Below are 23,932 nucleotides of genomic sequence, written 5' to 3' on the forward strand. Positions count from 1 at the left end.
CCTTATACGCCTGTTTTGCCAGCTCCAAATGTCTCCGCAGCTCCTCGTGCACCTCTTGCAACTCCGCTGCAAACTGGTCGGCATCTTGAGGCCCCCCCCCTCCTGGTGCCGCAAATCTCGGGAAGGTTCTGGGATGACGGCCATTGTTCGCGAAGAAAGGCGTCACCCCGGTGGATGCGTGTTTCGTGTTGTTGTAGGCGAATTCAGCCATCGGCAGATAGTCCACCCACGCCGCAGGTCGCTGGTTGGCGTAGCACCGCAGGTACTGCTGCATGATCGCGTTGACCCTCTCCGCTTGACCGTTGGTTTGTGGATGTCTCGCCGATGTCAGGTTGAGTTTGACGTGCAATATGCCCAGAAGCTTTCGCCAGAAAGTGGAAACAAACTGGCGCCCTCTGTCGGACAAGACGGACTGCGGAAGTCCATGCACTCTGAAGACGTGATCGATGAAGAGCTTTGCGGTCTGTTCTGCCGTCGCCACCTTGGCACAAGGGATGAAGTGCGCCATCTTGGTGAACAAGTCCACCACCACTAACACCGCCGTCTTACCTCTGGAGCTGGGCAGGTCTGTAACAAAGTCCAACGCTACCCTCTCCCACGGTTGCTGCGGTGTCTCCAGCGGTTCTAGCAATCCCGCCTGCTTCTGGTGCACTGGTTTGGACCTCTGGCAGATATCACACCTGGTGACGTAGTCCGCCACCTCTCCTCTCATCTGGGGCCACCAAAAGTCTCTAGCCACCAACTCCATCGTCTTCTCTTTGCCGAAATGGCCTGCACTAGGGGCGTCATGCAATTGTTGCAGAACCTTGGCTCGAAGCTCGTCGGTGGGCACGTAAAGGGCACCCTTACGAGTCAAAAGTCCATCTTGCAATTGAAACTCATCATTGTCTCGCGACCCTCCGCGTAGTTCCTCCATCTTAGACTGTGCAAACTGATCCCTTTGCAACGCGCGTCGCACCGCGTCCAGGTCGACTGCGATGGTAGCGCACGTCCACGCCTGCGGTGCGAAAATGTGCTTTGCTGCGATTGGAGCTGCTTCCTCCAAGTATTGCGGCTTTCGGGATAGCGCGTCTGCAATAACATTGGAGTCTCCTGGGATGTATTCTATTTTGAAGTCGAAGTCCGCGAAGAACTCCGCCCAGCGCATGTGTCGCTGGGTCTGCAACTTAGCCGTCCGCCAATACTCTAAGTTCTTGTGATCCGTGCGGACCTGCACCGTGTGCTTGGCTCCTATCAAGAAGTGTCGCCACGCTTTGAAAGCTGCATGAATGGCCAACAACTCCCTGTCCCATATGGTATAATTGCGCTCCGTCTTGCTGAGCTTCCGGGAGTAGAACGCACCCGGTCTCCAGTTGCCTTGTGAATCCTCTTGCAAAAGAACGGCCCCAACCGCTCTGTCTGACGCATCGGTCTCTACCCGCATGGGTCTGCCGGGATTCACGTGGAGCAGCTGCTCTTCGGAGGCGAAAAGACCCTTAAGCGTCCGGAAGGACCGCTCCGCTTGTTCGGTCCAGACGAACTTCTTCTTCTTGGAACTGAGGGTGTCAGTGATAGCCGCCGTCGCGTTCGCAAAGCCTTTAATAAACTTGCGGTAAAAATTGGCAAAGCCGATGAACCTCTGGACCTCTTTCCGATTTCGAGGGCTTTTCCAGTCCAACAGCGCTTGAACCTTAGCCCTGTCCATGGCCAGTCCCTCGTCGGACAACTTGTAGCCAAGGAAATCAACCTCTCTGACATCAAACTGGCATTTTTCCAACTTGGCGTACAGCCTGTGTTCCTTCAGCCTCTGCAGGACCTCCCTCACGTCCTTATCGTGATCCTCCGGCGATTCCGAGAAAATCAGGATATCGTCGAGAAAGCAGACACACTTTTTGTAGAGGAGACCTGCTAGCACGTGGTGCATAAATGCTTGAAAAACGTGGCTGCCATTTTGGAGGCCGAAAGGCATGACTCTGTATTCGTATGTGCCCAGAGGGGTGAACATGGCGGTCTTCCACTCATCTCCTTTCCGAATGCGGATGAGATTGTAAGCTCCACGTAGGTCCAGCTTGGTGAAAATCTTGCCCCTCCTGACGGTCGCTAAAAGGTCGTCAATCTTGGGCATGGGGAAAGCTTTGGGCTTAGTCAAGCTGTTTATGAACCTGTAATCCACTATAAGCCTTTTTTGGGGCGTGTCTTTCTTCTTCACAAAGAAAACAGGGCTGCCTCCCGCTGCTTTAGATTCCTGGATGAAACCGCGCTTGAGGTTATGGTCTATGAACTCCCGAAGCTCTTGCATTTCGTCCTCCGACATGGAGTACAGCTTGGCAGCAGGCAGTTGCGCCCCTGGCACTAAATCAATCGCGCAGTCGTAAGGTCTGTGAGGCGGCAACTTGTCAGCTTCCTTCTCACAGAAAACCTCCAAGAAGTCCTGGTACTTGTGAGGCACTGTTTGCACCATACCCAGATGCAACTGCTGCTCGGCTTCTCCTCCCTGATCGGTCTGAAAGCAATGCTGAGCACAATACGATGAACAAAAGGTGATCTGCCGCTGATACCACGCAACCGCGGGACTGTGCCTCTCCAGCCAACTCATGCCTAACACGATGGGCGTGTCCGATAAGTGGGTGACATTGAAACTAATAAGTTCTCGATGGTTGCCAATCTGCATCAGCATGGGAGGGGTTTGCTGCACCACTTGCCCTCCCAGCAACTTCCTGCCGTCTACCGTGACCACGTTCAGAGGCGTCGTTGCAGGCAGGAGCGCCATGTTGTGCTGCTTAACGAACTGCAGTCCCACGAAGTCGGCGTTGCTTCCCGAATCGATCGTTATTGGAACCTCGAGGAGTCTCCCATCAGGCAGCTGGAGTGTTGCTGTGAGCAGAACTGCCGGTTTGGGAGGCAAAGGGTCCACGCTCTGCGGCGATGCTGGGGGCTTGTCTACAGATCCGCCTGGCTGAGCCCCAGGAGCTCTGCTTCCAGCCAGGCACTGTCGTTTCCCTGAAGTCGCTCCCCTGGTTGCACCTCTGCTGTCACAGTTGCCAGTGCCGCAGTGTGCTTCTGGAGCCTCTGGGGGCACTCTTTCGCCATATGGTGCGCACTGTCACAGATGTAACACTTCCTGGTTCCTCTAGGAGGCTTCGCTTTGGCTGCACCAGGGACAGGGCTCTGGGATGGCTTCTGAGCCCTAGCACCACCAATCTCCATTGGCTCCTCGCTGTCCTTCCCCATTGGCGAGGGGTGCGCACGGCTGAAATCCCTGTGCACAAAAGGGAGAGTCCTCGCTTGCGCACGCGCTTGGGGCCCGTCCTCCTCGTGCCACGGACGTCCCTCATGTCGAATTCCAATAGCTAAAGCCCGTTGCACCACGTCTTCTAGGGTCTGGGGTCTGTCCCCCCTAGCGATCTCATCCTTGATGGGGGGGCCCAATCCCTCCCAAAAAAGATCTCTGACCGGTTTACTGTCCTTTGGCCAATCTAAGGCGGTGAGCAATGCAAAAAATTTAGAGTGGTATTGGCGCACAGTCGCTTTCCCCTGCCTCAGCCCGTGCATTTGACGGCGCGCAATGTCCACATCCACAGAGGATTGAAAACAAGAATCCATCGCTTTGATGAACGCAGTTGAATTGCGACGGGCCGGTCCATCTTCGCGCCACAGATTGCGTAGCCAAGCCCTGGCCTCCCCATGCAGGTGCGAAACAATGAACCCCACTTTCTCCTCCTCATCTTTAAAATCGTGACGGAGTAAATGCAGTGCATACACGACGTCCGCTCTGAAATTGGGATAGTCTTGCAAGTTGCCATTAAAATGCGGAACCAGGGCACCCCCCCGCCGTCCAAGCGCAATGCCCTCCGCTCTGGATCCTGGGGCCCCCGCCCTGTCCGCGTGTTCCCACCTTGCCTGCAAATCCTGGCACGTCTTCTCCAAGTCGTCATTCTTCTTCTGCGAAGCAATGACTGCCGATGTGAGAGCGGTAACCTGATCCCGCAGTGCAACCAGCTGCTCCTCAGCGCTCATGGCTGCTCCCGTTCGTGAGCTTCGCAAAAAAAAAATTTTTTGCTTTCAGAGAGGGGACTTACTGTCACGGCCACCCAGGATGGGTCCCAGCTCACAAGAGACCTCACTCCGTTGCAGTTTATTTACAGGAAAAGTTTATTGAAGATTTCTGCTTCTCATACAGTTCAGCATTGTGGCCGTACGTCTGTCACGTTAGACCGCTGAAGTCCCCTCTGACTCCTCCCCTCTTCCACACCAACTTAATAGCCTGGCTCTAGACCACCTCTTCCTCTCCTTTCTTTTCCGCAGGGTCTTCCTGCCCCCCTGGGTTCCCTCTCTCCGTGACTCGCCTGAGGCTGAATCCTCTGCCGCCTCTTCCCCCCTCCTTCTGGCTTTAGGGCCGGGCTCCTCCCCTGAGCTCTCTCCACTTCCGCGCGCCTCTACGTTTGAACTCGGCGCGCGTACGTTGCTGCTGACCTTTCTTTCGACCGCTACACCACCCCTTGTTCTGCTCTCCACCCTTTCCGGCTGAACACCTTGCTCCAACCCCCTTTCTCTGTTCTCTCCTAATCCTGCTCCCTCCGAGAGGCTGACGACTCCACCCCCTTTTCTCCGTTCCGGCTGAGACGCCTCTTGCTGCGTCTGTCTTCCACTGGGCTCCTCTCCGCTTCTCCCTTCTCCTCCCTTTTGCTTGATTAAGGTAACCCCCTTTTGAGAATCCTCTGACTCGCTGCTCAGACTCGTGGATTCCCTCAGAATTCCGTCATCTTCTTCCTCATCCTTCTGCCCCTCCTCCCACTCGCTCTCCCTCTCCTCTGTCATCTCCTCCTCTCTCCCAGAAACCCTGACACATGCCATTTCCAGAAATTGCATCTGAATAGAATAAAGGAGTCCTGAAGCAAGAAACGTATTTCTTTTTTTCTTATAAAATGTTTAGTTTAGTTATAGCAGGCAACTTCTTAGAAGAGGCATTCCTTCTCATGTGAACGAAAAGAGAAAGGCCTCTTTTTAATGGGTGTTTAAAACAGTCTTAACACCACTTGCAGTTGTTGTTTTTTTAAAAAACTAACAATATTTTAAAAATAGCTTTTAAAAATTAGCTGTCAAAGTAATTATAAGTACAAATTAAACTTTAAATAATCAATTAATCCTATAATAGATTAAATTTTGCAGACCTTTTTTTGAAATCACAGAAATACATCTTCCACAAAGTCAGGGGCAAGAACACTATTTCCCAGAAGCTACTATTAAACAGCCATAGAATTCTATGGTTCTATGAATTAGCAGACTATCTACATTGCCAATACTATTCACTAGCTGAGGAACTAACTGTAGAAAGACTGTTAATTATGCTCCTCTATGTAAAACAATCCAATCACTCAAGAGAAAATAAAAATACTCATTAATAGACAACTGCCCCATATTATCTCCCAACAGGGTTTGAGTGTTTGATCAAGCTGTAATGGACATAAAACATCAAGTTCAAAATTAGCAATCACCAATTGATCAAGTGTTATATCAGAGAAGCCAGTAATCAGATGGCTCAGCCAATTAGTTCCAATCCAGGAGGTAGGGGAGAGTAAGATTTGATTGTCTGCTGATTTCTAAAAGCCACGAGCTACACAAAAACGGATATTATCTATGGATGATTCCAAAGTGATTGGAACGATTGAAATGATTTTAATATAATATGATGAAAAGAAGCACCACACGTTTCATAGCTGATCAGGACACGGGCTTCACTGGTGAGCAGGGACAGTTACAAGGGCTTCCTCGGGAGGTCTTGAAATGTCTACATTCTGTGTAATAATAAAAATACAGAGGAAAATGTTTATCATGCAACATGGCCGGTCAGCTTTCTTCACAAGTAAACAGCCGAGCTTGTTAAATTAACAAATATAGTCACTTATCTAGAGCAATAAAGCTTTTTAAAAAAACAGAGACAGCGGAATTGCCTTCTTTATAGACTGCATTTAATAATTCTGTGGACCACAGGCTAAGTGCTGGCAGCTCTCCTCAAAAGACACACACAGAAACTATATAACTATATTTAAAAGCTTGTGATTCATTACATTATGCATAGCACATTCATACTGCAAAAAGCAAGTCTTATCAGCCAGATACCATTAAATAAAAGTGAACAATTGGGAAGGGGCTGGGTGCCAGGAGAAGGGCCATAGCTCAATGGTAGAGCATCTCTTGACATCTGCAAGCAGAGCTGGAGAAAAAGCTCCTATCTGAAAACATGGAGAGAGTCACTCACTGAATACAGACAATACTGAACTAGATGGACCAATGGCAGAGTCAGTATAACACAGCTTCCTACATTCCTATGTGCCCTGGTCATAGGTTCTACTGGAATCATTTTAGTCATATTTATTGTGACATTAGCCCCTGTATATTACTGTATTTTTCCATGTATAATACTAGGGTTTTCCCCTAAAAAATAATGTCAAAAATTAGGGGACGTCTTATCCACGGATACATCTCCCCCCGTTTTCTTAAATCTGAGTCCCCAAAAATAGGGGGCGTCTTATACATGGGGGCGTCTTATGGACAGAAAATACAGAGTTCCTACTGTCTAGGATAGCATACATTTTCATGTCTTTCAGTCATGAAGCTATAACCACAGCCCTCAAATTATATGGAGAACTTGCCAATAACTGAGTATCTGGCACAAAATTAGATCAGATCCTGCAACCATTAAGAGACTGCTCTCTTCTTTAAGTTACTCAGAATAAGTACATGAGCTTTTTTTTTTTAACTCAGCCAGAAGGGCGGGGTATAAATAATAAATTATTATAAATTATTATAATGCTTCTGCTCATTGTGAGGAAGGACAAGATTGGACAACTTCACAGAGGAGAGGACTATTGATGGTGGCTAGCCATGGTGGCTATTCTCTGCCTCCACAACTGGAAGCAGCAAAGCTTCTGAATGACAGTTGTTGGAAAGCACGGGAGGGGAGAGTAATCGAATCCTGCTTGCTGGTCTCCCGCAGGCATCTGGTCAGCCACTGTGAGAACAGGATACTAGACGAGATGAGCCATTGTCCTGATCCAGAAAGCTCTTCTGATGTTTTTATAAGAAGCTCTAATGGGCCTTGCCTCACCTTCTGCCACCTCAGCCCTGGAAACCATTTCCTTTCATTGGCCCCTTTCAGACTTCTGAAATGTCACAGGTTGTGCCTTCATGTTCTGAAGTTGATCAGAACAGCAGGAACAGCTAAAGACAGCTGAAGACAGAACTCTAAAGTCAATTCACTGCTGAAGCATCATGGGTCTGTGCTAGCACAGCATCATGGTTGTGCCAGTGCAACTGCAGCAGCAGTATTTATGTATCAGGAGCACAAAATGCTGTGAACTTAGGTACTAGAAACCTCCGGACAAATGGGTTCAGAACAAACGACGGAAGAACAGAACACTATCCGTTGTCTTCTCAGAACCTTTAAGGCAGGGGTTGTCAATGCACTGCCCTCCAGAGGCTGTTGGACTCCAAATCCCATCAGCCCCAGCCAGGACAGCCAACGGTCAGGGATGATGCAACTTGTAGCCCAACAACATGTCAACCTCCCTTGTGGCGCAGTGGGTTAAACCACAGAGCCTAGGATTTGCTGATCAGAAGGTTGGCGGTTTGAATCCCCACGACGGGGTGAGCTCCCGTTGCTCGGTCCCTGTTCCTGCCAACCTAGCAGTTTGAAAGTACATCAAAGTGCAAGTAGATACCGCTCCAGCGGGAAGGTAAACCGCGTTTCCATGTGCTGCTCTGGTTCGCCAGAAGCAGCTTAGTCATGCTGGCCACATGACCCAGAAGCTGTACGCTGGCTCCCTCGGCCAATAAAGTGAGATGAGCGCCGCAACCCCAGAGTCGGCCACGGCTGGACCTAATCGTCAGGGGTCCTTTTACCTTTACCTTTAGCAGTGCCTGAACCCACCCTGGGTACTTTGGAACTCTTCAATTGCAGTTAAAGAAGAAAGAGGAAAAGTTTCCCTTTGGGATAACACTACTCCGTGCTTGCCATAACAGACCTGATTATTGCAAAACAGAAAAACAACAAACATGGCTGAGAAGCAGAAAGTGGAGCGAGAGAAATGAGGACTAGGCCACCACCTGGATGAGGGCACACTCTCTCTTATTCACTCACTAGCACAAATGAGTATCTAATCACAGGAACTGCCTGCTGCAGCTGATGAATATCATCACTACTTTCCACATCTCTCTCCTTTCTCTCCACTGATAACCAGAAAGGCTAAGAGGGAAAAAATAAGCAGCACATTTTATTTATTCATTTCCTTTAGAGCACTTCCTTACCCCTGAATATATAAAAAGACCTTTAAGCAGTCTACAGAAAGGGGGGACCCTCATATGAAACAGTTAACAGAAATTACTAATAAATATTTACAGACAGCATATTCACCTTCTACAATACCTCTCAGCCTCCTGGCTCTCATCCATGGCCCAAACAAACTTTCAGACTAACCCCAAAATAACTCACAACAAAGCGGGTTCCTGGAACATGCTGGCATTACCATAGTTCCTTACTCTCAGGCTTGCTTTTATGGGCAATCAATCCTATATCTGTTTAGTAAGAAAAAGGTGAAACTGTGTTCTATGGGATTTACTCCCAACTATGTGAGTGGGGAACTGCACCCGTGTGTGTACGCAGGTTGGCTAGTAATATTGGAAGACATGTATATGGCCAGCTTGTATTCTTATTGTGACAAAACATCGTTAAACCTGCTACCCAAAACTGTGCAGCTTACAATACCTACTTACTTTCAGTATCCAAACATTGTAAAACAGGAATTTGGCAGCCAAGGCTGGCTAAAATTGTGAGCAGCCTTGGAAAAAAGTCTTAGTGGCTGTTTTGATTCATTTGATATCCAGTATCATTTTACTGGGACGCGGGTGGCGCTGTGGGTAAAAGCCTCAGCGCCTAGGGCTTGCCGATCGAAAGGTCGGCGGTTCGAATACCCGCAGCGGGGTGCGCTCCCGTCTTTCGGTCCCAGCGCCTGCCAACCTAGCAGTTCGAAAGCACCCTCGGGTGCAAGTAGATAAATAGGGACCGCTTTCTAGCGGGAAGGTAAACGGCGTTTCCGTGTGCAGCTCTGGCTCGCCAGAGCAGCGATGTCACGCTGGCCACGTGACCCGGAAGTGTCTTCGGACAGCGCTGGCCCCTGGCCTCTTGAGTGAGATGGGCGCACAACCCCAGAGTCTGGCAAGACTGGCCCGTACGGGCAGGGGTACCTTTACCTTTACCTTTTATCATTTTACCATAATCAAGAATATGATGGCAAGAACATGGTAAAAAATCTCCCATGAAACTTCACTAACAATAGAGTTACTGCTCAATCCTAAAGGACAATCTTATCACTGTCAAGAGGATACCTAACCAAAATATGTTCCTTTACGATGAGCCAGGGACCCTGCTACTCAAACCTATAAGACACTGAGCAGCTGACAGAAACCAATCCTAAATCTCAAAAATATATTCTAATGTTTTCATCCAGGTTCTGTTCTTCCTGCAGTTTCACACAACTAGGCACCATGAAGCCAGATTAGAACTGAATGCTGGTATTGTGCCGCTGCATCAACCAACCCAAACAAACAAACAAACAAACAAACAAACAAACACATGGTTGCCTTTCAAGGACTTGCACATTTTACAGAACGAGTGTTTCTTAAACGCTCCAGCATGTCCAGAAAAGCTTCTCTCTCACCTTTTTATTCACACACAGTTTAAATAGAAGCCGTTAACAGCTGCCTACCAACCAATTGGCCATGGATGAGTCATTTGTGAAACACTCCTTGATCAAAAGAGTAAGGCAACACTGTTAAAGCTGCTAAAAACACACAGCATTCAGATCCAACAGAGCGACTTAACGCAATGAAAATACTGTCTTGAGTTAAGCAAACAACTGGGTGGCAGCACAACTGCAGCACAATTCCTAATCGTGGCAGTTTTTAGGGCTTTCATTGAACAGCTTGCTGTCTGCTCTGCATCACTGCTCACCATAACATCACCTGAATACAAGGCTACAGACTGTCACAATTGAGGCACTGTTATTTCCCCGAAGTGGAGTCGTATAATTAGCTGCCAAATTCACTCAGATGACATACGCTGTATTATGAAAGCATTGTGCAGTTAAAGAGTGTCATAATGTTGTCATGAAGGAGAGAAGATTCCATGAAACGAACGCAAGTAAAGCAGGCATGAAGATGATGAGTTGTCAGAGAATAAAACAATTCCCTTTGTTTTGCAGAGCATTTATCTGAAGTTCCAAAATCCACTGCAAGCTTCATTTTAAAAAATGCTCAAATTAAATGACTGTTTTATGCTCCACTGCACATGACCTCTTGTTCTATTTCATTTCTCCTCAAGTGATAAGTCAGAGACCATGTGCGGAAGGTGATGACATCACAAAAAATAGGTATATAATGAAGATCTGGTCATTTTCTAGCATCACAAAGGAGCAAACATAGCACATTTTCCTCTATTTTTAATGGTATATAATTAGGCATTTGTGTGCTAATTCTCTAGTAGAAATAATGACATGTTTAGGAGCTTCTAATCCTATCATCACTCCAGGCCATTCAAACCAATGACACTATACTAGCTCACTTTGGTTACTTTTTCTCGAGGGACTTATTAAAATACTTGCAGAATAATTACCACTGGTTCAGTCTACATAAATATATCTTGCAATGCATTATACATAGCCCTTGATTTTTATACTGGAGAGCCAGTATGGTGTAGTGGTTAATAGCGGTAGTCTCCTTATCTGGGGAATCGGGTTCGCGTCTCCGCTCCTCCACATGCAGCTGCTGGGTGACCTTGGGCCAGTCACACTTCTCTGAAGTCTCTCAGCCCCACTCGCCTCACAGAGTGTTTGTTGTGGGGGAGGAAGGGAAAGGAGAATGTTAGCCGCTTTGAGATTCCTTAAAGGGAGTGAAAGGTGGAATATCAAATCCAAACTCTTCTTCTTCCTCTTCTATTCTAATGTTCACCAAACCCACACATGTAAGAGCGACAAGATATATGAGGCCCGACTTCATACTTGAGCAGGCCATTTATCCTGTGCAGGTTGTACTTTTGTTTGGCCTCATAACTTGGGCTAAAAATATGCACCATTTTGTCATACTTGAATCCAGTAACATCAACAGGCATGACCAGCACATTATTGTTCTCCTGACTGAGGAGCAGCAAGGGTTTCACCAGTGATATATCACCAAGATGAAGGCACCATCGTGCTCTGGCCCTCAAAACAGTCCTGGCCAATGTATTGACTCATCACCCAGGCCTAGTGCATACATGAGAGACGGGGCGGGGGGGGGGAGATACATGGCTCTCTTGATTGGCAAATCATGTAGACACCTCCCCATGCAGCTAGTAGCCTCATATTAAGTACAGTCATCCCAACTTTCAGCATGCCAGAGAATTCAGTGGGAGGCTTCCTTCTAAAATGAAGAGCAAAGCGTAAAGTCAAAACCAAACAAAACAAAAGCACGAAGAAAATTGGTCCGAGCTCTGTTTCACACCCACACAGGCAGCTAGCCATGGAGAAGCACCCACACAATTTGGGTATCTGGCATTAACGAGGCTGCTTCAATAATGTGTGAAAATAGGGTGGTGGCCTAAATAAGGCATAATGCAAGAAAAAGGGTAGGAAAAAGAAGAAGGGGCTGCAACAAAGGTTGCGGTAACATGCCTGCAGGGCATTAAATATGAGAGAATAGCAGCATACTTTGTCACTAATATAATATAATATAATATAATATAATATAATATAATATAATATAAATCACACACACTTACACACTTGGTTGTGTACAAACCTCTACTCCAAAGGTGAAGCTAGATATCAAAGCACAGGTACCTACAATATTCCCACAATATCCTTTAGGAATGGAAAACTGGGGCAGGAGAGAGTGCTTAACTCTTTCCCTGCTTTGCTTTCTTTTTTTCTTTTTCCCAGTTATTCAACTTTAAACCAGTCTCCATCACCACCACCATTCCTCCTGCAGAGTTTGAAATTCACATTTGTGACAACAGAAGACACCTACCTGTGGTTTGTCTCTGTGCGTATTTACAGCTTCAACATTCAGAAATATAGATTCCACCTTGCAACCTGTAAACAGAAGTAAACTTTTAGATGTTTGTCTTCCTCGTTTTGGGAGCCGCCATCACTGTAAGATCAGTTCTAGTTTCCATCTCCGCATTGGGAATGATAATACTTTAGAAGTCAGTAATGACTAACTTAAGTCCATTGAAACTAATGGATCTACTATTTAATAGTACAGTGGTACCTCAGGTTACATATGCTTCAGGTTACAGACTCCCCTAACCCAGAAACAGTCTTCAGGTTAAGAACTTTACTTCAGGATAAGAACAGAAATTGTGCTCCAGCAGCGTGGCAGCAACAGGAGGCCCCCACTAGCTAAAGTGATGGTTTCAGGTTAAGAACAGACCTCCGGAATGAATTAAGTACTTAACCCAAGGTACCACTGTATGACTTAAGATACAAAAGCAGTTCACTAAAAAAAATGAATTTGCAATTCACAATTTATTTTGGACACTAGATGTCACTACAGACTTGTTTGCTTAAGAGAGCAACCACATACTAAAAGAGTGCTCCACTCTGGCTACAGAGAACAAGAACACAGTGAATGGTAACCAATGTACTTTAGTTGAAGCAGCTAGAATTTCAAAATTAAGGATTCAAACTCTCTCAGGCTTGAGATCAGAAAAGGAAAAGGAAGCCAAAGCTTATACCGCTTCAAAAACTTTATAATGGGCAAAAGGAAATGGAAGATAATACTTACCGTATTTTTCGCCCTACAGGACGCACCTTTTCCCCTCCAAAAATGAAGGGGAAATGTGTGTGCGTCCTATGGGGCGAATGCAGGCTTTCGCTGAAGCCTGGAGAGCGAGAGGGGTCGGTGCGCAACGACCCCTCTCCATCTCCAGGCTTCAGGAAGCTCTCTGCAAGCCGTGGGAGGGCTGCGCGAAGTCACGCGGCTCTCCCACAGCTTGTGGAGAGCTGCCTGCACCCCGAAGCCTGGGGGCGCGCTGAGCTCAGCACCCCAGGCTTCGAGCTTCCTGCAGCTCTCTGCAAGGGGTGGGAGTCCGGCGCTGGGCTCCCACGGCTTGCGAAGAGCTGCCTGTTCTGGGGGCTGGGGTCGGGAGAAGCTCGGGCTTCCCCCGCCCCAGCCCCGCGCCTGGGGGGAATTAATTTTTCCCCCTTTATTTCCCCCAAAAAAACCTAGGTGCGCCTTATGGGCCAGTGCGTCCTATGGGGCAAAAAATATGATAAGTTTAAATCAGTTCACAGGGGAAGCATTTCACACACAACAGTGACGTCAACTTACAAATATTTCATCAGCATGAGTTCTAATTTTTATCCTTCACACACCAATAATAAACTCAATGCCCTAGTGTATACCCTTTAGTCAAAATGGCATCATCTACACACAAGGAGGTGGTAGCAGCAGGGTTCGTACAGGTACAGAGAAAAACCACACAAAACAATGGAGAAATCTCCCCCAAACAGCCCAATGAGGACAGGACATAGAATGCTGACTTGTCTGCTAGGCAGGGGAAGACTAAAATTTGGGAAGGAGGGACATGGAATAGAGTTTCCCCAAAGAGAGCATGGCTTGCTGGCATACTTAACACCACCATACTACATTTTATTGCCAGTCTGTTTCATGTAAATTCCTAGCCTGCCCCAATCTGAAGACTCAGGAAGAACAGAGACAAAAAGAATAAATTTTAATTTTAACAGGATGATTAACTAAGCAATCAAATCCCAATGATGACCTGCACATTTACAATTTGCAATGTGCAACCCTATGCACACTAACGTGAGAGTAAATCTCTCTGAATTCAATGGGGCTTACATCTGAGTAGGCATGCGTAGGATGGTGCTATGAAACACTGTCATGGACTTTCTGGTAACTTTATATAAAAAGTGAACAATTCCTTTTGATGTACAAATAACTTTAAACTATTGGATACCTGCCATCGACAAATGTGACGTTTTCCATAATAATTACAGTCATACCTCGGGTTACAGATGCTTCAGGTTGGGTTTTTTCGGGTTACGGATGCACCGAAACCCAGAAGTACTGGAATGAGTTACTTCTGGGTTTCGGAGGTCGCGCATGCACAGAAGAGCTAAATCGCGCTTTGCACATGTGCAGAAGCGCCAAATCGCAACCCGCACGTGCACATACGCACCGCTGCGGGTTGTGAATACTGCGGGTTGCGAACGTGCCTCCTGCACAGATCACGTTTGCAACCCGAGCGTCCACTGTACAGTTAATAGCTGTAATACAAATAGATTGATAGAATACATTTTGAACAGCTTACCATAAGCCACTGGGGTTAGCTTTAAGACAGTATGCAGTGGGCACTTAAGATAAGGCAGTTGTTCTAAAACAGATGGAGAGAAAATAAACTTAATAGAGAGTAACAGAAACCACTAACCAAATCACTAACCATGTTAGTGCAGCAATGGAACTGGTCCCCAACATGGCACCTGCACTTGCCATAGTACCCCTAGACATTTTACTTTGTGTCTACCGGGACTCCAAGCCACTCACAATTTTTTTTTTGGGGGGGGGGAGGATACAGCTTTTCTTGAAAGTCTCTCTCTCTCTCTCTAAAACCACATTTAGCAGTGGTTGTGCTGCAAAGGAAGAGATGTGTAAGTCTCCAGCTGCTCTGCCTGCTTCCTTTTTGTTTCCCAGAAAGCCTCTGGGCTCCACATATGTATTCTTCATTGGAAGAGAAAGAAAAGAGTTGGGGGCGGCTCTGAGAGGATGGTGCCTGACCTTCCTTTGCCCCGTCCCCAAAACACAACAGAAAATAAAATAAATAAAGGGCTTCTGCCACCGCTTGCATTTTGTTTAATTGTCTCTCAATGTGCACATCTTGTTGCTGCTTGCATGCTTGTGGCGGAGGGGGGGGCAGGCATTGCTTGTTTTTTGGAAGATATTTCTTGCTTGTTTTGTCCATGGGGCAATTTGCGTTATTTGCCCTTTTGATCATCAGGTTGTTTTCTTCTCCTTCTGTGAAACTGAAGAATTTTGTGGTACCTGTTACAGATAGGTAGCCGTGTTGGTCTGCCATAGTCAAAACAAAACAAATTCCTTCCAGTAGCACCTTAAAGACCAACTAAGTTAGTTCTTGGTATGAGCTTTCGTGTGCATGAAGAAGTGTGCATGAAGAAGTATCTGAAGAAGTGTGCATGCACACAAAAGCTCATACCAAGAACTAACTTAGTTGGTCTTTAAGGTGCTACTGGAAGGAATTTTTTTTGTTTGTGGTACCTGTGATAGCTTCTTAGATTTCCAAATGTTTCCCTGAGCCCAAAAGGTTGGGGGTCCCTTATTTATTTATTCAATATAGTTTTATCCTATCTCTTTGCAACAAATCCTTTGAGAACTCAGATATCCAAAATTCTAGAAGTTGCAATAATAAAAAGTACCCAGAATTTAAGCTCCTGAATAAAAGCTCCTAGCTACAGGCTTCAGGAACACAGATTTAAGGAGGGTATTCCACAGGTGGAGCACCATTATGGGACAGGGATGGGGTGGAAAAGTTCTCCCCTGCCCTGACTACAGAAGGCTGAAAAACCCAGAGAGTGTCTTCCCTAGATGATCTTAGAGCACAGGTGGTTCACAAAAGCAACCCTGATACCCCAGAAAAGCAAGTGTTGATTAAAGAAGCATTTGACCCATGCACAGGTGAAAATGTAAGTCTACATGAGTCATGAAGAGCAGCACTTTTCCTGCTCATTTAAGATGCGCATAAAATAATTGTTGGACGAAATTGTTACTGATTGATCAAGGTGAACATTCTCCATGTTAAGGCAAATATAATTACCTGCAGGCTTGTCCAGAAAGTAAGCAAGAAGACAGCGCATAACAGCTTGGTGACAGATTACAAGCACATTTTCCTGCCTTTCCAACTCCATAATCACTGGCTCCAACCTTTGAACAAGATCTTCGTATGACTGGGGGAGAAATCAACAATATAATCAACCTCTTGACTGTATACACAGAGCAAACAAAGAGCTGTCCATTATAGGCAAAACATAATAAGATGTTCTGCAGGTAAGTGTGCACACACACGTACAAGACAAAACACTAAATTTAAAACAATTTATCTTGAAAGAATGCACCATCACTGAAATCAGTACCAAAGTGAGTGTGGTTAAGCTGTATCATATACTTAATCATTCCTATTTTATTTCATTTCATTTAAAAAGCTCCACTTTTAAATAAATTTGTAGCTTTGCTGTCTCCCTTCTCTGATTTCCATCATGTTTGTAAGCTTAATTGAGTAAGCCATATTGAATGCTCTCAAGCACCAAAGTCTTCTATATAAGGGAAGGTTTATCTTTATCCATTTTGTGACCGACAGAGTCCTGCTGCTGTTAAAGATCTCCTTTTATAAACCTAATAAGATTACCAGTAGGTCCACTGCAAATCAAAAACTGTAATTTTGTTATTTCCCTTATCATGAAAACCCAATTATCACTTGATCTGGGGGTATGACCAAAAATATGATACATATTCACCGTATTAGAGTTAAACCTTCAACATTTACCTATATTTGCACATATATATTTGTGGTATCAAATAGTACCTGAACATCAGTCTATAGAAATTCTCTTTTATTGTTGTGTACAAGGCAAACAGCTAATCCCATGCTGAAAGGATTATCTTTATTAAATCTTTTTTTTAAAAGATTTTTATTAAAGTTTCAAAAATTTTATAATAACAAAACAAAACAATATAATAATACAAACAAACAAAAATAAAAACAGGTATAATTTCAATCCCTTATTTTCTTATAACTTACTTCCCCGACTTCCTCATACCTCCCCTTTCTGTATTCCAATTTCTAATTTATTAATTCAGCAAATCCTTTCCCTTATTTTCCATTTAATTTTTAGTCTCTCTTTTCTTTTTTACTTATCCATTACAGTTGGAAACCACATAGTTTCTAAACCAGCATCATTCTAACATTCATTAATTTTGCAATGTTTCTTAAGATAGTCTTTTTCCCATTTTTATTAATACATATTACCTGATTTATACAAATTACCCGAGGTATCTAAATTTGCTGCCGGTTTGTAAATTGGACTCAGAACATGTTTAGTTAAGTTGTTATATATCAAGATTTGATCTAATGATTCATTTTGTAATGATATGTTTACTTTGTAAATATTAATGAAAACTAGCACTTCTTGGGGACTAACTAACCTGAAACTCTTAGTCAGTAATACATCTTTGCTACTTCTATGAATGCATGAACAAATTACAGCTAAGAACACCAAAGGCTAGCCATTAAGCATGAGTGCATGGCCACTAACACAAACAAAAAAAACCATTTCTTTTTTTCTGAAAGGTTAGCAAACAAGTCTAGAAAGCTTTTTCTATTATGACATGGCTGCTTAAATGTGCTACAAATAATGGCCACCTGGGATCCAGCACTGTTCTGGTGATCACACAGCCAACTCATGGGAAGTGAAACACTCAGCTAACAATAAGGCATGTTGCACATATTACAAATATTGGAACAGCTGTTCCAAGCACAGCTTAACGCTTGACCTCTAATGCAAGTACGTAGAAGACTGGACCACCTGATGCAGAATTAACTCTGCTTCAACCATATGAGTTTATTTTAGCCCCCCTCAGAAATTATTTCTCCATACATTCAAGGAATACATGGAAGGTGGTGGGCCCGGCTCAATATTTTCATCCCCACTGCCTACAGGCAGAGGGCCTTCTCAGTAGTGGCGCCCACCCTGTGGAACGCCCTTCCAGCAGATGTCAAAGCGATAAACTACCTGACATTCAGAAGACATCTTAAGGCAGCCCTGTTCAGGGAAGTTTTTAACGTGTGATATTTTACTGTATTTTTGGTTTTTATGGAAGCCGCCCAGAGTGGCTGGGGAGGCCCAGCCAGATGGGCAGGGTATAAATAATAAATTATTATTATTATTATTATTATTATTATTATTATTACTACTACTACTACTACAACTTTGAATGGTTAAAAAGGTATTTCAGTTTTACAAAAAAAACCACCCTTTGAAACAAAAAGGTATACCGCAATGAACATAAAACAAACTGCTATGCTTAACACATGTGCATACAAGTAAGAATTTGAGATAGAGATAGATATATTGTGGGGGGAAATCTGCTGAAAGGCTTTTTGTAGAGCTAGTATGAAAAAATCGTTTCCCCCCTTCACCTCAAAAGCTCCCCCTCTCCCCTTTAAAAATTGCACTTAGCATCCCATTTTCTGCTAGGTATTCTTACACACTTCGCATCCAAGAAACGAAAATATAACAAAATAGCATACCTCCCCCTTAGGATATCTATATCTGTATTTGTCTTGGTCTCTCAAAGCAAATTCTAATGGATAATGTTCCTGAATTTCTTCATATGTCATTTCTTCACAGACTCCCTAGGGAAACAACAAAAACATGAGAATTAGTGTAGGTTTATGGCTAAAAGACTGGGCTGTTTATAGAGGTTGCTCATCTGACATAAGACACTCTCAACATCAGACACCCACCTACTGTACTATATGGGAAGAACAGTATTGAGTTATGTTACATAGGTTGTAGAAAGCGCTACAAAAGCACTATATGTAAGTGGTCTGGATTTTCAAAAAGAACTATGGAAGTATTTTTATTACTATTACAACTACTACCAATTCCATAAGGGCACTGGAGTTTACAACGTAATATACATTTAAACAGTGCCTGTGACACACCCACCCCTTGAACATGCGCATTGTACAACACACTTTTATGGTGTTGCAAAAATCCTGGATTTTACTGCGACTTCACTGCCATGCCATCTTAAGCGTCTTGCTACCTGAAGCAAGTGCTTGGGTTACTTGTACAATCTACACAGTCCTGCCAGCTATCCTCGCGGCAAAAGCTGCAAGAAGAGAAGACACACTATTTTCATCTCCTTTTCCTCCTTTTTTTGCCGGAGATAATACAGATAATCACACACTCTGCCCACTTTCCTCACCGCACACTCCCAATGCATTTTGAATTGCAGGATGGGGAGCATGCTGTTCTTCATTTAGAACTTTGAGGGTGTGAGCTGATCAATGATTTCACTTAAAAATACCCTGAAGTAAGTTGTGAGTGATGCTTCAATGAGAAATACAATGCAGATCTAATTGAACTAATAAAGCTCAGTACCAAAGTGAGATACAGTGGCACCTCTGGTTACGAACTGAATCCATTCCGGAGGTCCGTTCGTAACCAGAAACCGTTCTTATCCTGAGGCGTGCTTTCAGCAATGGTGTCTCCTGCTGCGCACGTGCCTCTGGCACATGATTTCCGCTCACATCCTGGGGCAAAGGTCACAACCAGGAGCAACTACTTCCGGGTTAGCGGAGCTCGTAACCAGAAGCATTCGCGACCAGAGGTACCACTGTAAAGGCTTGAAGGACTTCTCAAGGATGGTGGACTAACATGAATCTAATCATTATTACTTTCTAATCCTAATAATGATGACAAATACAATACTGTTTTATAATGCATATGTATAGCTAGGTGCCACTCAACCTATTAATTATGAAAACAAGTCAATGCAGACTTGCAACCTAGCCGGAACACACACTGGAGAACTCCTACTGATGCATCATAAAGTAAGTCTCTTTCCATCATACAAATTCAAAACCGCTTCAGATGTGACCATGAGATGATCTTACCGCATCTATTTCATTCAGAACTTTCCACTGTTCGTAAGGCACTCCCAAAGCCTCTGCAGTCTGAATGGTCCTTTTCATCTGGCTCGTCCATACTTTCAGATCTTTGCTGTTTTGCTCGTTAATGAACTGTGCCAAACTCTTGGCAAACTGTAAAAGCACGTCAAATAATAATGTCATGAAGAAATTGCAGCTGAAGCACACCAGTTGAGTTAGATGCCAATAGGACCTAATTCTCAAACCGTGAGGTAATGGTGTCTTTCAAAAAGGCTCTGTGTATGCCTTCAACAAAACAAAGTATGTTGGTCTGTGAAATGAGGGCCACAGCAGATATTCAGCTTTTCTTTGCTATTCTTTAGCTTGGGTCCAATTGAGCACTTCTCCAACTACAATGCATTTCCCACTTGTGCAAAAGGGGTGGGACATTCCCTAATCTATACCAGTCTTCCCTTCTCACTGCGCCCCCATCCCCTTCACTTCTATGTCACATTGGACACCATTCTTGAGGGTCTTCTGACTTTGAGTAGTGGTTTTTCACAGGATACAGGGGGCTACAGAAGGAAGGAGGCAGCCAGGGGGAATCCTGCCCACAAAACAAGTTTTACCAGTTAAAATTAAATTTTAAAATACCCTCCCAAACCTGGTGTCCTCCTCCAGGAGCTTTGGGTTACATTTCCCATCAGCCCCCGCCATTATGGTTGTCCTGGCTAGAGCTGATGGAAATAATAGTCCAAAAGAGGCACCTGTAGAGAAAAGCTGGTTTAGATATAAATTGCTTGAAGGTAAGAAAGGAAAAAGAATCCCTACCTTTTTCCCTCTATGAGACAGCCCGGTGTCTCCTCCTATTCTTCCCTTTAGATTGAGTTCACTTTCACCATGCCGACAGAGGTAGATGGAGCGAGGAGTTACGTGGATATTCATGAGGTAGTAAACAATCCGACTCTGAATGTGGTCCATTACTCGGTTCACGAGGTAACTCCGTCCAACATCCATTATTTTAATATAAGAAAGATCCCTATTCACGGTAAGAGACAAAACTATGTGTAAAAACTACAATATTCAGACCAGTGCTTCATTTATCTCCTCCAAAGGCACCAGAAATAAGGGGTTGTTTTTACCATGTGCTAGAATATGATGGAAACAACTTCCTCAGAAGAACTAGCAAGGGGAAGTTGGGTAGTGCGCAATTATACCCTAACATAATTTCTCTTGGGACTAAGCCCAAGTAGATGGCTTGCCATTAGTTAAGGCTAGCAGGACCAGCAGCAACATATGGTGTTCCTGGTTATAGTGGTGGAGGTAGTCAGGCAGCCATGCCCTTTTGCAGGAGATACCAGCGGGTATAGACAGTATATAAATGTAATAAATAATAATAAATAATAATTCCACACCCTTCAACAGTCAGTCAGCATTCTGTGCCCATTTAGCATCCCCAGTCCTCATTGAAAGTGTGTGTGTGGAAATTTTACTTCTATTAGGGCACAGGTTGCCCACCAAGCAGCCACAGGCACCATGGCAAACGTGAAGGCATTCACTGGTACCCAAAACTCTCGAGTTTTCATTCATTCATTATTATTTTTAAAGGTTCTAACCCTCCTAGAAAGGAGGTTATTGGGCAACTGTGCAAGCAACTTCTAAGCAATTTCGGTGAAATGATGGTGAGTGTGGTACGGACACTTTGTATATTTTTCTTGGTACTGAGGAATGCTTCCTGTTGCCGCTAGACAGCAATAGGGGTGTGGGTGTAAAATCATTATTATTGTGTGATCTCCACAATCTGGACCAACAGGGTATAGGTGACTTTCCATGGTAAGCATAAGGTTGTTAGGAGGTGGCTGTCTCTCTATTTTTTTATTCCAGTGAGGGGATAAACCTGTGTCTTGGCAGCACTTTAAGGCTGCAGAACTGGGCTCCTATAACTGAGTGCCTCCCCATGGAAAAATATATCCCTACATGTAGAAAACTAAAATGTCAAGAAGAAAGCTGGACTAGATTATTTTCCCCTCCTAGTTTTCCAAGTACAACTAATGATTTTTTTATGCATGGATGAGAATTCAAATCAAGTGATCCCCACCTGCAATCTGAAGCGGAAAATCTCAAATAGGCATAGATTTAATCACACCAGTGAGAATTAAGCCACACATAGGCAGAATTAAGATTCTGAAGGTAAACAAAGCAAGACAGAGACTTGTGGCGACTCACTTGTCTAGATTTTCATCTAGCGTCTCGTATGTATTCTTGTAACACTCAATTCTTTTCATGAAGTCTTCTGCAGCTTCATCGCTACCACAATCAACATAATCAGGACTTCCCAGCTTCACTTGCTGATTGAGAAAGAAAGTATGGGGGTCTTTTTTATTTAAAAAAATTACTCTTGCTTATTTAATGAAATTTGTATACTGCTTATCTATAAAAAAAACCCTGTTCTAAGCTGTTTGCATAAAATTAAAGTATCAATAAGAGTCAGTGTTGTTAAGTTAACCAATTATTTTTATAAAACATAAATAAAATCAGCAGTTAACAATATACAATAAAATTATTAAATAAAATTACTTAAGATACCTGTCAACTTTAAACAAAGCTATGCAGATGTATAAACTGAAAATCTTCCACTGTAAGTTAACATAAGTCAGTTAAGTATAGGGATGTATCCCGCCAACTTTTATTCAGTCATGGCCATTAATTTAAATGACTCTACTCTGACTAATATAGGATACAACCCAAAATTGTCAGTATGAGAATTTTAAGATATTCTTGAATGGAAAAATGTATCACACTGTCACTTTCAAAGGAACAAATGCTGAAAATGCTCCTTATTTATGGATTCTAACAAAGGAAAAACACTAAACCTATATTCAGATTATTATTTTTTAATCTGAGTATCACTGTGGGAAAGGGTGTGGCTTGTTATCCTGAGATAACACTGCTTTTTTGTTCAAGCTTGGCAGGATGTGCTTGCCTCTTGATGGCAACATTCTTGTCACATGTCGTTTCCTTCTGTCACATGTCGTTTACTTCTGTTCCCCTGTTGTTGTTGCTGTTTAGTCGTTTAGTCGTGTCCGACTCTTCGTGACCTCATGGACCAGAGAACGCCAGGCACCTCTGTCCTCCACTGCCTCCCACAGTTTGGTCAAACTCATGCTGGTAACCTCGAAAACACTATCCAACCATCTCGTCCTCTGTCGCCCCCTTCTCCTTGTGCCCTCCATCTTTCCCAACATCAGGGTCTTTCCCAGGGAGTCTTCTCTTCTCATGAGGTGGCCAAAGTACTGGAGCCTCAGCTTCAGGATCTGTCCTTCCAGTGAGCACTCAGGGTTGATTTCCTTCAGAATGGAGAGGTTTGATCTTCTTGCAGTCCATGGGACTCTCAAGAGTCTCCTCCAGCACCATAATTCAAAAGCATCAATTCTTCGGCGATCAGCCTTCTTTATGGTCCAGCTCTCACTTCCATACATCACTACTGGGAAAACCACAGCTTTAACTATGCGAACCTTTGTTGGCAAGGTGATTCTGTTCCCCTACTGAACCCCAAAGTAATATTTACGCATCTCCCTTACATTTCTCTTGAAGCTATAGGGTCAGTTTGTGGCCTCCTTTTCTTAGGGAAAAGCACATGCTTTGGCAACCAAAATGATCACCCCTGTGAGGAAATGTTTGCATCATTTAAGGCTTTTCAGTTTAGAAAAAGGGAAGTCAGGAGTGACATGATAGAAGTGTACCAAGTGTATGCATATAGTGTGGAGGAAGTGAATAAACAAAAGTTCTTCTCCCTCTCTCATAACACTAGAAGGCTGCAACATCCAATGATACTGATGTCAGAAGACTCAGGAGAGACAAAAGGAAGTATTTCTTCACACAGAAGATAGTTAAACGATGAAATTTATTCCTACAAGAGGCAGTGCTGGTCATCATCTGTCAGGGAACTGCCATTGGCTCAGCGGGGAGAGGGGAAAAGCCAGATGGATTACAGAGAGCCCCCAAAAATCGTGGGAAGCTGCTCCTCCTCAGCGGAGGAGGGTAACCACGCCTCCAGTGGAGAGGACCTTCAGGGCTCGGAGGAGGCGAGGTGGTGCCAGGACACCTTGCCTGGGCAAAGCGGGGAGGAGAGAGGTCCTCCATTACCCACGCCCTCCTTGCGCAGTAAGCTTTCGCGCCGAGAGGGGAGGCGCAGACTGGGCATCAAGAAACTACTTTGCTGGGGAAAGT

General features: G+C 44.4%; 1 protein-coding gene across 3 annotated transcripts in view; it reads right to left on the reverse strand.

Moving 5' to 3' along the window:
* Positions 1–23,932, reverse strand: part of PFKFB4 (6-phosphofructo-2-kinase/fructose-2,6-biphosphatase 4) — a 78,046-nt gene that overhangs the window by 9,505 nt on the left and 44,609 nt on the right. For 2 of the 3 annotated variants that reach the window (XM_081901225.1, XM_081901223.1), the window contains exons 7-14: positions 21,929–22,050; positions 20,534–20,741; positions 19,730–19,876; positions 18,356–18,460; positions 15,866–15,995; positions 14,348–14,410; positions 12,040–12,104; positions 5,688–5,774 (exon numbers count right to left, since the gene is read on the reverse strand). In XM_081901225.1, coding sequence (XP_081757351.1) covers positions 5,715–5,774; positions 12,040–12,104; positions 14,348–14,410; positions 15,866–15,995; positions 18,356–18,460; positions 19,730–19,876; positions 20,534–20,741; positions 21,929–22,050 — 900 coding nt within the window. In that variant the 3' untranslated portion in view covers positions 5,688–5,714. The remainder of the gene's footprint in view (positions 1–5,687; positions 5,775–12,039; positions 12,105–14,347; positions 14,411–15,865; positions 15,996–18,355; positions 18,461–19,729; positions 19,877–20,533; positions 20,742–21,928; positions 22,051–23,932) is intronic. The other variant, XM_081901224.1, reaches the window with a different exon arrangement.

The sequence above is a fragment of the Podarcis melisellensis genome (genome assembly GCF_964234715.1).
Source record: "Podarcis melisellensis genome assembly, chromosome: 2".
Lineage (NCBI taxonomy): Eukaryota > Metazoa > Chordata > Lepidosauria > Squamata > Lacertidae > Podarcis > Podarcis melisellensis.